The 15480-nt window shown below is 43.3% G+C and overlaps 1 protein-coding gene across 1 annotated transcript in view; it reads left to right on the top strand.

The window, feature by feature from the left end:
* Nucleotides 1-15480, top strand: part of lama4 (laminin, alpha 4) — a 170466-nt gene that overhangs the window by 126081 nt on the left and 28905 nt on the right. Inside the window, exons 28-30 of the mRNA XM_067984688.1 lie at nucleotides 4706-4841; nucleotides 7672-7809; nucleotides 9939-10072. Coding sequence (XP_067840789.1) covers nucleotides 4706-4841; nucleotides 7672-7809; nucleotides 9939-10072 — 408 coding nt within the window. The remainder of the gene's footprint in view (nucleotides 1-4705; nucleotides 4842-7671; nucleotides 7810-9938; nucleotides 10073-15480) is intronic.

Below are 15480 nucleotides of genomic sequence, written 5' to 3'. Positions count from 1 at the left end.
CAAGTTCCATCCCACCATCAAGCTCACCATGGACTACTCCTCAGAATCAGTTTCTTTCTTGGACACACGAATCTCCATCAAAGACGGGCACCTTAGCACCTCACTCTACCGCAAGCCCACGGACAATCTCACAATGCTCCACTTTTCCAGCTTCCACCCTAACCACGTCAAAGAGGCCATCCACTATGGACAGGCCCTGCGAATACACAGGGTCTGCTCAGACGAGGAGGAACGCGATGGACACCTACAGACGCTGAAAGACGCCCTAGTAAGAACGGGATATGATGCTCGACTCATCGATCGACAGTTCCGACGGGCCACAGCGAAAAATCGCGTAGACCTCCTCAGAAGACTAACACGGGACGCAACCAACAGAGTACCCTTCGTCGTCCAGTACTTCCCCGGAGCGGAGAAACTACGCCATGTTCTCCGCAGCCTTTAACATGTCATCAATGATGACGAACACCTCGCTATGGCCATCCCCACACCTCCACTACTCGCCTTTAAACAGCCACCCAACCTCAAACAAACCATCGTTCGCAGCAAATTACCCAGCCTTCAGGAGAACAGCGTCCACGACACCACACAACCCTGCCACGGTAACCTCTGCAAGACATGCCAGATCATCGACACAGATACCACCATCACACGAGAGGACACCACCCACCAGGTGCACGGTTCATACTCCTGTGACTCGGCCAACGTTGTCTACCTCATACGTTGCAGGAAAGGATGCCCCAGAGCATGGTACATTGGCGAGACCATGCAGACGCTGTGACAACGGATGAACGGACACCGCGCAACAATCGCCAAATAGGAGGGTTCTCTCCCTGTCGGGGAACACTTCAGCAGTCATGGACATTCAGCCACCGACCTTCGGGTAAGCATACTCCAAGGCGGCCTTCGAGACACATGACAACGCAAAATCGTCGAGCAGAAATTAATAGCCAAGTTCCGCACCCATGAGGACGGCCTCAACCGGGATCTTGGGTTCATGTCACACTACACGTAACCCCACCAGCGAACAAATGTTATCTGTTTTTAATATAACGGGTCATTGACTGTCTTCCTTCTCTCTCTCTCTCTCTTTTTTTTTTTGGGGGTTGTATATTCAGTGGCCTTTTCGATGACACCTTTCTGTCTGCTCACTGTGATTGCCTTGGCAACAGGCAGTAATCACCAGGCATTGTTATGTGATCTTAAAATGCGAAGGATTCGAAATTGTCATTTCCACACCGCCTGAGGAAGGGGAAAGCCCCCGAAAGCTTGTGGGATTAAAAATAAAATCGTTGGACTATAACTTGGTGTTGTAAAATTGTTTACAATTGAGTACAAATAGGTTAAGCTTTGGGAGAACGAGAGGCACTCAATAGAATGGAGGGATAGGGATAAGATGTATCCTGATGGAAACTTGACCTCATTAAGGCGAGACTGAGAATGAAATATTAGCAGTTATAAAATTTTCAGAGGGAAGTAAAAGGATAAGAAAGGAAGTGCCTTATTAATAGGCACACATTTGCAGCCATAAGGGTTTTCAATGGTGGTATTCAGATGGAATCTATCTGGATTGAGTTAAGAAATAACAAGGGGTATATTACCGTATTGGGAATACATTATAGAGTATTACCTGTGGAATACTTGGAAATAAATTGAGGAAAAAATTTGTAAACAACTTATAGAGGTTTGAAATTGTAACAGATTTGTAATAATGGGAGATTTTAGCTATTCAAAGGTAGACTGGGTTAAGAGTTCTTTGAATGTATCCAGAACTGTTTCCTTAATCAGTGCATGTACAACAAGGAAAGATATATTGCTAGATCTAATTCTGGGTGATCAAACAGGAAAAATAAGGTGGGAGAACACAGAAAATAATTACCATAATCTGAAAATCGATAAAAAGTCATTGAAGATCGAAGATAAGGGTGTTTGAATGGAAGTTTGCTAATTTCAGTAGGATGAAAGGAGAATGAATAGGAATGTGTTAAGTACTCCAGCACTATGCTCTGATTATTTTTGAAGCTGAAAGTGTCTCAGTGTGTTAAATTTAAGCACTTACCTTTAAAAAATATTGCAATCTCTGTAGTTATGGTGACATTGTCTCGATATTGGGTGAATGTATGTTCCAGGCTAAAATCTTAGAATGCCTTTAAATCACTTCCAGCACTTACCTGTAACACCCATGTGTAAATTACTATATGTGATTTTTGTTTGTTTAGCTTATCCGTCTTTTGGAAAATGCAACCTACAATCATACACATTACAGAAAATAAAGCACTGTTGACAGCTTTAAACAATCTCCTAGGGGAGCTGAAAGTGCTTTTTTAGAGTTATTTTCATACTTGTGTGACATTGAGAACTCTGAATGTTATAAATGGCTTCTCTGAGCCACACAGAAGAATGCTACAAATTTTAGGTCTGACTTAGAAATTCTCTTGGGTTCAGCGGTGCTGGGCACTACCATAAGTGGACCCCACATCTTATGTCTACGAGTGCACTCATACTGCCCAATGTCTAATCATATGATCGAATAACCCAGGCGCATAATAATAATATCTCCTTGTGATACAGACTGGATAGTATGTTAACAACAGCTTGCATTTATATAGCGCCTTTAATGTATTAAAACATCTTAAGGTGCTTCACAGGAGCGTTATCAAACGGCACCGAGCCACAAAAGGAGATATTAGGGCAGGTGACCAAAAGCTTGGTCAAAGAGGTAGATTTTAAGGAGTGTCTTAAAGGAGGAGAGAGAGCTAGAGGGCGGAGAGGTTTAGGGAGGGAATTCCAGAGCTTAGGGCTTAGGCAACTGAAGGCATGGCCGCCAATGGTGCAACGATTAAAATCAGGAATGTGCAAGAGGCCAGAAATAGAGGAGCGCAGAGATCTCAGAGGATTGTAGGGATGGAGGTGGTTGCAGAGAGGCCATTGAAGGATTTGAAAATAAGAATAAGAATTTTAAATTCAAGGCGTTGCCGGACCGGGAGCCAATGTAGGTCAATGAGCACACGGGTGATGGAGGAACAGGACTTGGTGCGAATTTGGATATGGGCAGCAGAGTTTTGGATGAGCTCAAGTTTGTGGAAGATGGGAGGCCAGCCAGGAGAGCATTGGAATAGTCAAGTCTAGAAGTAACAAAGGCATGGATCAGTGTTTCATCAGTAGATGAGCTGATGCAGGGGCGGAGACAGGAGATATTACAGAGGTGGAAGGTAGGCAGTGTTGGTGATAGGAGCGGATGTGTGGTTGGATGCTCATCTCAGGGTCACCATTGACCAGAAACTTAACTGGAGCAGCCATATAAATACTGTGGCTACAAGAGCAGGTCAGAGGCTGGGTATTCTGCGGCGAGTGACTCACCTCCTGACTCCCCAAAGCCTTTCCACCATCTACAAGGCACAAGTCAGGAGTGTGATGGAATACTCTCCACTTGCCTGGATGAGTGCAGCTCCAACAACACTCAAGAAGCTCGACACCATCCAGGACAAAGCAGCCTGCTTGATTGGCACCCCATCCACCACCCTAAACATTCACTCCCTTCATCACCGGCGCACTGTGGCTGCAGTGTGTACCATCCACAGGATGCACTGCAGCAACCGCCAAGGCTTCTTCGACAGCACCTTCCAAGCCCACGACCTCTACCACCTAGAAGGACAAGAGCAGCAGGTACATGGGAACAACACCACCTGCACGTTCCCCTCCAAGTCACACACCATCCCGACTTGGAAATATATCGCCGTTCCTTCATCGTCGCTGGGTCAAAATCCTGGAACTCCCTTCCTAACAGCACTGTGGGAGAACCTTCACCACACGGACTGCAGCGGTTCAAGAAGGCGGCTCACCACCACCTTCTCGAGGGCAATTAGGGATGGGCAATAAATGCCGGCCTTGCCAGTGATGCCCACATCCCATGAACGAATAAAAAAAAATAGGACATCAAGGTTGCAAGTGATCTGGTTCAGCCTCAAACAGTGGCCAGGGAGAGGGATGTAGTCGGTGGCTAGGAACAGAGTATGTGAAGGGGACCGAAGTCAATGGCTGTCAAATATTTTGTTTGATAACGCTCCTTTGAAGTGCCTTGGGACATTTTACTATGTTAAAGGCGCTATGTAAATGGAAGTTGTTGTTGATTGACTGACCTTAACAATGGGCTTTTCCTTTCTTTGTTATTTCTGACCACAGGAAGTTGGTAGACTGTCCTGATTTTTTCACCGTTCAGTGAGTCACCAGTAGATTGGTCAAGAAAACTAGCTACCCTCCTGCCCTCCCACAAGAATAGATTCTTGGCAAACACCTCATGTTGGGTGCAAGAGTGTAGGTCATTGCAATGATAATAAGTGTTGGTGTTGGATGTTTGTAGGCAGCCCAAGGCGAGATAACAAATTAACTGTTATCCCCAGTCATTGCTTAAGCACTTTATCAATGCTTGGCTCATTAGCACCTAAATTCCTCTTTGTCTCAGAGGCTGCACCATATGGTGCAAAGAGAATTCTAAGCCTGTTCTAAACCAAATTTAATTTAAAACACATCACTTAAATATAACTCACTTCCAAATCCTTTGTGTGGATCCCAAAACGTAATGGATGCCCATCAATAACTGTGATAGAACTCATTAAAAATCAGGGTTCCCAAAATGATTGTTTTCTTAGTCAAACATTATAAACAATGAATTTGTAACCTCAACTTCAGTTTCTCTTTTTTTGGTTAGACTGAAGTCATACGTTGCCGTAGATGCTGGATTCCGGGGTTGTCTCAGGAGTTTCCAGTTCCAGAGGAGAGACTTCAATATACTAGAGGAAGAGGAGACATTGGGAATCAGCAATGGTTGTCCAGAGGAATCACTTGTAAGTGGATCCTGTATTACTGATGCATTTAAACTAGGTGCAATATTGAATCTGGGTTTCTGAAAGTAAATGGCATGTCACAACTTACTTCTCGGCCCCACCAGATAGAAAAGTAAATGCATCAAAGACATTAAGTGACTTTCTTATAATTTTTCATTCTCCAAAAGTTCTGATTAACATTGGAAACTCATCTGAGTTCTGCCATTGTTGCTACACTGCACAACCCTTGTTTCCCTCCCGGTATATTTCCCCTGGTATGCATCATCCCAGAGGACAGTCAGAAAACTTACTTCCATGTCTTTGCCAAAGTTAATCTAAATACAACCACGAGGTGTGTGAGAGTGGCCCCGTTGATATAGCCTTAGATATTTTTTCTCCTCGCCTTAAGCAGAAGCTTGCAACATGGGACCTGGAATTATTCTATAAATTACTGGTTTCATTACACTGAAGTGTTAGCTAGTATAATTTTCTTTTCTGCTACTTTTCTTCCATCTATTTGAAATTTTACCAAACTTAATGTAAAATATTTAATTGGAACTTGCTAGAAAAGAAACTATAGTTGATAGTTAAGCTTATTGTTGGGGGTTTGTCACTACACGACCCAACACCGGTCCCTACCGGCTTCCAAGGAATGTTAAACTCTAGACGGTAAATTTTGGAAAAGAAATACACGAACAAATCACTTTAAGACTAAACAATTTCATTTAAATGATTGGTACAAGTTCATGGAACCTTTTCGCAGTAGAGAGCAGTCGTTGAGTTAACCGGGTGATCAATCCGCCACGCTCAAGGCTGCTGCTTCTTCTTTGATGTTGTAGCTCTTTGACTGCAGTCATAGTAAGAGAGAGCGAGCTTTTGGCGTGAAGTCTTCTTTTATGTTGTTTCAGAACAAGGCGATGTAGAATTGGGGAAGGCATCACCCATGTCCAATCACCTCTCTTCTTAGGCTTCGACCACCAGCAGATCTTAATAATTGACAGTTCAGGCTTTGATCATTAGCATACCTCAATGATCGACAGTTAAGTCAATTAAAACTAAATGTCATGACCTCATAAGGCAGACATTTAGTTTTCAATGTGTCCTGTTGGTGCTTCACACTTCTATTGTCTAATTATTCTGTGTGTTGGAAACATAGAAGCATAAAAAATAGGAGCAGGAGTAGACCATTCGCCCTTCGAGCCTGCTGCGCCATTCAATATGATCATGGCTAATCCTTTATCTCAATACCATATTCCTGCTCTCTCCCCACACCCCTTGATGCCTTTTGTATCTAGAAATCTTAGTGACTTGGCCTCCACAGCCTTCTGTGGTAGAGAATTCCACAGTTTCACCACCCTCTGAGTGAAGAAATTTCCTCTCATCTCAGTCCTAAATGTTCTACCCCGTATCCTGAGACTGTGACCCCTCGTTCTGGACCCCCCAGCCAGGGGAAACATCCTCCCTGCCTCCAGTCCTGTCTAACCCTGTCAGAATTTTATATGTTTCAATGAGATTTGAGTTGGAGACTTGACTACCTTCATTCTCTTGATGGCCTGGTGTGATGTTGTAGTCTTGTGGTCTCTTTATCTCATCAATGGTTTTTACACATCAAAAACCTGTTAGAGTACTACTGGTAGTTTCTATTTGCAGTTTTAAAATTGATTGTTCAAATGTAACATTGAAAAGCTAGTGTCAGAATTGTTTTGATGAAGGGTCATCGACCTGAACCGTTAACTCTTTCTTTCTCCACAGTTGCGGCCTTATTTGCTGAGCTTTTCCAGCATTTTCTGATTTTATTTCAGATTTCCAGCATCTGCAGTATTTTACTGTTGAAAAGCGATCTACCAGTTTCTGCTCCTATTGTTCCGGCTATTCTCTGGTATTAACACATCTCAGAAGAAAATGGGATCCCTTCCACACACTATGTCGATTAGGGCCGAGCTCTCTGCCTTAATTGTCCTGGCTAAGTTCCAATGTTTTTTACAAGCCAAAAGCTTGTTCTGTAGGTGTCCCTGAATGTTCAATGTTCCGAATTCACAATATCAAAAGGGGTTTTAACCCCTGTCTTACAGAGTCTTTAGTGTACAGACACGCAAGAATGTCCAACTCCATGGTGCAAAAAGGCTCTCAAATTTCACAATAATTAACTTAAAGCAGTATTATTTACTAAGCTTTTCACTGAGGACTACATTACCTAAGTGTGTCTTGCTCAAGTTCCATTCTCAGGAAAGCTCAATCATGTTGCACCACAGAGTGATAAGCTGTGCCCATAAATTCCCACATGCTAAGCTTTTGACTTCAAAAGTTATCCTGGGCATTTCTGACAGAAAGGAAGCAAGAGTATAGTTTTAATAGACACAAAAGGCATCAAGGGGTATGAGGAGAGAGCGGGAATATGGTATTGAGATAGAGGATCGGCCATGATCATATTGAATGGCGGAGCAGGCTCGAAGGGCCGAATGGCCTAGTCCTGCTCCTATTTTCTATGTTTCTATGTAATAGATTCTTTTCATTTATTCTGGATGTCAAAATTTCCCCATTTCCTAATAGCATTCCTTCCCTTTTACACATGAAGAGTAAGAGGAAAGCAGCAGTACACTTCCAGCAACAAGCAGTCCAATTAGGACATGAATGGTCACCTTGAGATATATTTTGCAGCAGTTCTGCTGAGAGCCACAGATGAAGGGTACTATGGCCCCAGGCCATTATGACAACAACTGACTAATGAAAAAAATCATCCCCTAAATGATCAGTTGAATAGTTGAAAATGTTACTTTTGCAACAATTGTTGTTTTTAGACACAGTAGGTTCTTCTAAGTGTGCATTTCAATATTCAATTTCTTGTCCACAGATGTCACGCATGGTCTATTTCAATGGTGAAGGTTTCATCTCTTCCAGTGAAAAAATCACACCATTTTCAAACTTTGAAGGAGGCTTCAACTTCAGGACATTACAATCCAATGGGCTGCTTTTCCATTACAGTGAAGGAGTGAGTATCAGAGAGATATCTTAAAGGGAAAGTCTAAGGGGAAGTACTATCCCATTTTTTTTAAAACGAGAAAAGCATGTTCACCAATGTTTCTTTGTTGCTTTTGTAAAAGCACCAATTTTATTTCCTGAATGGAAAACCTTCAGTCGGACCACCCTCTCTGCCAGGCTGTTTTGTTGATACCACAATAAGGATTGTCCCTGTGCATTTTGGAGTGATTCCATTTAAAACAGTGAAGGCCGTGACCATTGACCAGGCAAATCAGTGTTGTTTTTTACCATACTTGTTGACTATATTTGTGGATAATCACTTACATTTACTTTCAATGTTATTTCAGAAATAGTTCAAGTAGGCCAGTTTTGTAACTGAACTTGGATCTTAATCCCAGGTATACTATGACCAGCGAGGAAAGAAGTCCAATAATGAATCCATCCTCAACAAAGTGCTTTAATTTTCTCGCAACAAATTTATAGAATTCTTTGAAGAAGCAATAGAGAAGATAGATAAAGGAAATGCAATAGATGTGATTCATATGTATATTTAAAAAGTTTTATTTTTATTCGTTCATGGGATGTGGGCGTCGCTGGCAAGGCCAGCATTTATTGCCCATCCCTAATTGCCCTTGAGAAGGTGGTGGTGAGCCGCCTTCTTGAACCACTGCAGTCCGTGTGGTGAAGGTTCTCCCACAGTGCTGTTAGGTAGGGAGTTCCAGGATTTTGACCCAGCAACAATGAAGGAACGGCGATATATTTCCAAGTCGGGATGGTGTGTGACTTGGAGGGGAACATGCAGGTGGTGTTGTTCCCATGTGCCTGCTGCTCTTGTCCTTCTAGGTGGTAGAGGTCGCGAGTTTGGGAGATGCTGTTGAAGAAGCCTTGGCGAGTTGCTGCAGTACATCCTGTGAATGGTACACACTGCAGCCACAGTGCGCCGGTGATGAAGGGAGTGAATGTTTAGGGTGGTGGATGGGGTGCCAATCAAGCAGGCTGCTTTGTCCTGGATGGTGTCGAGCTTCTTGAGTGTTGTTGGAGCTTATTTGATTAGGCACCACATAAAGAATTATGGCAAAGATAAGGGCACAGGGATTTAAGGGGAACATGGCCACATGGAGAGATGGTCAGAATCCAGAAAGCAAAGGGTAAGGATAAAGGGAAGTTTCTCAGATTGGAACGATGTGGTGAGTGGTGTTGCATAGAGGCTAGTGTTGGGACCATAATTATTTACTAAATACATAAATGATTCAGTTGTGTAAGTATACTGGGATTGGTTCCCTAATAAACCTTGTAAGGGGTATTAATCAAAGGCTAGCAGGTGAGTCTTTAACCCTTTCACCTCAACTTTTCATCAAAGAATGTCTGGATAATCATCTCTCTTCCCCCCCCCCCCCCAATCTGGGGTACCAGATACCTGAATTTGGCTTGTTTAAATTGTCTTTTATCAATTGGTTTGATTATATTAGTATTTACGCTACCAACCCCTTATTGGGATACATATAAGCTACTTTGTGAATGAGTAAACCTCTCTTTGCCAAAGTCATCAAAGAGGAATTCAGACCATAATATCGTGAACTAACATTTTGTTATTAACACAGTTAGGATAATACAGTTAGTAGGATATTAATGTAAAACTGGAAGTACATGCAAAACACTGAAATAGATATTATTAACTGACAGAATTAACATCTGCTGTTGCAAAGACAGTTCAAGTGTATTGCAGTAACTCAGCATCACTGAGTTCTACTTATTGTAAATTGAAATTAGGCTCAATTAACTGACAAAATTAATATTTGAGGTTACAAAGGCAATCCCAGTGTATCACGGTACCTCAGCATTAGCAGTACCTCAGCATTAGCTGGGCTTTACTTATTACAAGTTGATATTATGCACAACTTCAAGATAATTACAAAAGTAATTAAGGGGAAGTTCTAACCCAGGTCCCAAAGGTGAGGTAATACACCACACCACCAGCTCCTCCCCTCAAATCTTTTAAGTATTTTTCATACCCACATAGAGTAAACTATCTTTGATATTTTGCCTGTGAATTATATATCTTTATGAAGTCAGTGCCATAGGCAGTGGAATATCACCATTGCCTCCCAATTGTTACACTTGTAATTTTTCTCTTTTCAGCCTGATATCTTCTCCCTCTCACTGGACAATGGTACAGTCATTTTCAAAATGAAAGAAACAACAATGCAATCAGCAAAGAAGCAATATAATGATGGACGGAATCATTTCATTAGAGCAACTATCACCCCGTCAAGGTAAACATCTTCTGCTTTAATGTATTTTGATTTTGAACTATGGATTAGTTCCAATTCAATGTTGTAAACTCAAAAACTCGATTGCCATTTCAAAATGCGAAACGTGCTGGGTTAGGATTAGTTTGTAAAGCTTGCTGCCCTGGATAAAGTTATACAGCATTGCCTCATGTATAAACAGCTATGTTATAGTGTTTGTGATTGTTATGATTTCATAAAGGGAAGGAAAGAAAATCAGATAGTTAAAATCTTTATTTTTGACCATTCCTAATTTCAGAACTCTGTAGAATTTTAACGTTAACTTGTATTCCCCAAGCAGTTCGCCTAATTTCATCCACAGGAAATTAAGGCTGGTGACTGTTAATAATCACAAACACATGGCAGTCCCAAGCCTCAGTAGTTAAACATTTGTTTTTGTGTTATTTTAGCCTACGAATGCTCAAATTAATATAAAATGTATGCAAGGGCATCCCCAATAGCACAATTGATAACACATCATATAACTAAGTCATAGGGGGGAATTTTCCTCTGTGATCGTGTCCAAAATTGAGCAGGATCATGGTGAACAAGTGGGTCGGTGAGGCCTATCACCACCTCTTCACCCCGACTTGGATTTCCCTTCTCTCCCCCCACCCCCCCCCCACCCCCAACGCTGGGATCGCTGTTGCCCGCTCCTTCACGGCCTGCCATATGCAAATGGGTGGTGAGGAGCGGGTACCGGATTCTGAAGAAGTCCATCTTTCCACCTGTGTTACCGTTAATTCCCATGGCCGCCATGGTGAAAGTAGTGATGAGCTCTGAGAAGTGGATGTTACTGTTCGGAGGTGTCCCCATGGAGGGAGAGGCCCATGTAGCACCCGTTCCTCCCTCCATTCCGCCCCCAACTACTTACGTGTTGGAGGCCCTGGTCTCTGCGGAGGCCTTCATTGGATCTTGGTTTCAGATCTTCAGGATACTTCACCCCTTTAATGTTCCTAGCTGGGTCTTCTGGTGCTACATTCCTGTTGCAGCACTGCTAGGATTCTATACCTTTTTACTAGCGGACTTCCTCTTGACAGCAGAAGTTCTTCCAGAAGCCTAACGGAATACGTCAGGACTAGGGTGAATATGGAGGGGTGGGCGGACATCATGCCTCGCTGGAACTCAGCCACAAAGAGTAGAATTCCCCTATAGAGCCCGGAAGATCTCCACTATCAAATAGCTTGCCAGCACCCATTGTTTGAGCTTACACATGAAGCCAGGCCATGTGAGTAAAATATGGAAGGTAACCAAAGCACGTGGAATTTTACCCCAGCAAAATAAATGCCTTGAAGGGGGAGGAGGAGAAGAAAAGGTGAGTAAACTGAAAAAGAAATAAAATTGGGTAAGTATGGACTGAGAAAAGACCAAGGCTTAGAAATTCAAGTGCGCCCATTTTTGGGCGATCCGTGAAATGAATGGCCAGAGGCGCATCTGATATTGGGCCTCAGGCCTCATTATCATTGAGTCGGCGCAGAGGAATTGAAGATCGGGCTGCTGTGACGCCAGCAGTGGACCTCAGGTAAGTGTTTTAAAGAGGACTGAGAAGTGGGGGCGATCAGGAGGTTAGGCGTTTGGGAGGGGTGTGACCGAAAGGATAGGTGGTTTGGAGGGTAGTGGTTGGCGGTGATTGGGAAGGGCAGAGGCCGGGATCGGGGAGGGGGAGCATTAACGATCGGAGGAAGGAATGATGACCAGCAGTAAGTCGTGTGCTCCTGGCTCCACATTCAAGTAAATATATTTTAAACACTTACCTTGTTGGTTACGGCCGGCAGCGTTATCTTTAAAGACTGCCAATTAGGCCACATATAGAACTGCTAGCACCAGTGCTGGTTGCCTCAGGGCAAACCAATATTGCAGAGGGGGGGCTTCAAACAGGCGTTAGCCCCTTATTTGTATGTGCAAAGGGCCTAATGCCTGTTTTGGGCGAGGGCCCTGGATGCCGATTTTTTTTTTGCCTATGCCAATATGGCGTACTTCTGGTTCGTAACGAGCCTGCGCTTCCTGCCTGCCATATTAGAGGCTTAGGAGACCGTTTAGCACCTGAGAAACAGTTGCTACACGGATGAATTTCTAGGTCCAGGTTTTTCAAGTTTTTTCAGGAGCAATTTTTACATTTTGTTTATTTCATGAATGCTGTGCATTTGTACAATATTTGAGTGATGTATCAAATAGTGCTGATAAACTCTTGTTAATCAAATTCTAATAATTATTATTGGTCTTCATGCAGTGTTCATTTTCTTCTGACTTGAGGTTGAGCTTGCACAGGCACAAAGATTAGGTTAAAAAAAGTAACACTACTGACTGGATTGGGTACAATGTTATACCTGAAACATAGCTAAGAAATAGATAAGCAAAATAGAATTAATTGTGTAATGTATGGCGCATCTGGAAAGCTTAGTAATTAAGCAATAGCTTTGGTTTGCTAGGATTGGGTGAAGCTCTAAATAGCCCCTGTGCTAATTGAGGCCGTTAAATTGGGCCGTGTAGCGCCCGTTGTTTCTGCCAAGATGGCGTCTTGGCTGCGCACGCACATTTCCAGCGTGATGTGCGCCGGACGCCATCTTGGTATAGGAGTTAACACAGGTGCAGACAACGAATGCCGGAAGCATGTAAAGTAAAGAGAAAATGGATACAATCAGTGTGCAAAGCTGATTTAAAGTGATAGACACCATTTTGGGACTTACCACCCAACTCAACGCACAGTCTAAACCCCGTTCATCTGAACGTGTCTTAGAGTGCCTGGAGGACCCCCACCAGCGCTATTTAAAGGGAACATGCAGGATTTATAGGTTAGTGGCTGGATTATTGCTTCTGGCTGCCGAGACATTTGTAACTGTTTTTGGAGGTCTCCTTTACTTGAATACTAGGACTAGGGTACATAGCCTAACATTTAGAGCCAAGAGTGAAGTTAGAAAGGGTGGGAGACGTTTGGAACATTCTTCTGCAAACGGCAGTTGATGCTAGCTCAATTGTGAATTCTAAATCTGAGATTGATAGATTTCTGTGAACCAAGGATATTAAGGGATATGGGGCTAAGGCGGGTATATGGAGTTAGGTCACAGATCAACCGTGATCTCATTGAATGACGGAACAGGCTCGAGGGGCTAAATGCCACTGCCACTTGCTGCCTCCTGATATCTGCCACCTTCTCCTGCAAGAAAGCTGGATATGTATGTGGGTTATGTGCCTGTCATGGTTGAATAGCTGCCGGTGTGTGTGGCCTGTGAGTTGTGGGTGGGCGTCTTGCAACAGTGGTAATGTGTAAGGGTGAGAGGAAGCATCTGATTGGAAGAGTTGAGTGCTGATGGAAAGAGTTTGTTGGTGTGTGGGTGATGGGGGGTGTAGTGCGTGGTGCAATTGGTAGGAGACGCCACTTGACGGTTGACCTCACTCACCTTGACCACTCATGTCAAAGCATTGAACTTCTTCCTGCACTGCTTCCATGTTCATGATGCTGTGTGCCTGGAATTGACTTCATCCTCTGCTGCCTCCCACCGCCTTTTGGCTATATGTCTGGAGAGCCTATTCCCCAACCCCCATCCCTGCCCTGTGGATATAGGATGTCCCTCCTTCTGTCCACCTCTTGCACCAAGGTCTCTAGTGCATCAACAGAGAGCCTTGGTGCACGCATTCTCGCAGGCCTGGTACAAACTCAGATCGGCAGATTGGTGAGGTCTGGCATGCAGATTGGAGGATGTGGGATTTAGTAGTGTGCAACTTTTATTCAACGTTTTAACATAACTCATCAGTGTGTAAACATAGGGACAGGACTTGCATCTGTATTTTACGTGTGCGATGTCTGATCTCCGTTCAGACTCCGTGCAGATGGTAGACTGTTATTTTCACCAAATAACAGGTACCAGCTACCTTTAAGAGATTTTTAACATCAGCTTGCCTTTAAGCGATTGGAGCTCCCCCTGCTGGTGGAAAGTGCAAATTGCATGGAATCCTCGTTCAACGCTGATTCCCAATGCAGATTGCAGATAAGTCCTCAGGCCTTACAAAAGTCTTGTCCTGCCTGCACAGGGGCCACGTGGCGTGGGGTAATAGCGGATCGGGCTACCACCACCCAAAAACAGGCCCTATTCAATTTGTTCCCCCAGAGTCTTGAGTATGTATTCTAGGAGGGAGTGCTGCACTGTTGGAGGTGCTGGGTATTTTGGATGCGACCTTAAAAAGAGGCCATGTCTGCCTTCTCAGGTGGAGTTTAAAGATCTCATGGTACTATTGGAAGAGGAGCAGGGGAGTAGTCCCAGTGTCCTGGCCAACATTTATCCCTCAACCAACACCTAAAACAGATGATCTGGTTATTTTTTTCACTGCTTGTGGGACTTTGCTGTGCACAAATTGACTGCCGTGTTTCCTACATTACAACAGTGACTTACTTACTTTTCTTTCTTTCTGTCTGTCTCAGATGCTCTTTTTTCCTCTCCCAAAAGCTTTGACTCCCTCACTGGAGTATGGTTCCACAGTACCTCACCCAAGTGGATGTTATTCACGTGTGAGCCTTGACAGTGAGTGCTGACAGGTTCTCCAACGATGGAGAACTTGATATGACAATATATAAAATAGTCACTAATAAATATAATAAGGAATTCAGTGGAAACTTCTTTACTCAGAGAATAGTTAGAATGTGGAACTTGCTACCACATGGAGTGGTTGAGGTGAATAGCATAGATGCATTTAAGGAGATGCTGGATAAGTACATGAGGGAGAAAGGAATAGAAGGATATGGTGATAGGGTAGGATGAAGTAAATAGAGTGGGAGGAGGCTACTGTGGAGCATAAATATCGAATGGCCTGTTTCTATGCTGTAAACTCTATGTAATTGAGCCCCGTCCTGTCCTCAATCAACATCCAAACATGCACAATTCTAGTAGAGGTTGATGCTTAGATGCCTAGAGTTCCTTTGTGATCGAACTCACTATGACCTGGAGGAATACACAGCTAATATAACTCCAGTCTGCCAGCTGTACCAAGCACTCCACAGATACAGGTCTGAGAATAGTAGCTGCAGTATAATCGCTGCTGTAATCTACTACCCATATTTAGGGTGCTTGATGCTGCAAAAATTTGAAATTGAAAAATGTTCCCTTCCCCAGCAGTGACATTCACCTTAATGAGTAAAATAAATCACTAAAAATGTTAATTTATAAAATTGTTCTGGCGACACACAGAAACCAATGCTATTTTCAATCTCAAAAGTTCTCGTGAGAATGTTGTCTAGCATTTGAGATAAACATGATGAGATGGTCTGATCTCAGCGTCTATCTGGTTGAGGGGAATATATGTCCATGATGTAAAGTGGTTGCAGAGACTTGTATAGTGGCGTAGATTAAGATCAGCCTTTGAGGATGGAACACTAGCTGGAGCCATTGGATTGTTTGGAG

The sequence above is a fragment of the Heptranchias perlo genome, chromosome 5 (genome assembly GCF_035084215.1).
Source record: "Heptranchias perlo isolate sHepPer1 chromosome 5, sHepPer1.hap1, whole genome shotgun sequence".
Classification (NCBI taxonomy): domain Eukaryota; kingdom Metazoa; phylum Chordata; class Chondrichthyes; order Hexanchiformes; family Hexanchidae; genus Heptranchias; species Heptranchias perlo.
The sequence above is the reverse complement of the archived record's forward strand: the minus strand, read 5'-3'. Positions and strand labels throughout refer to the sequence as shown.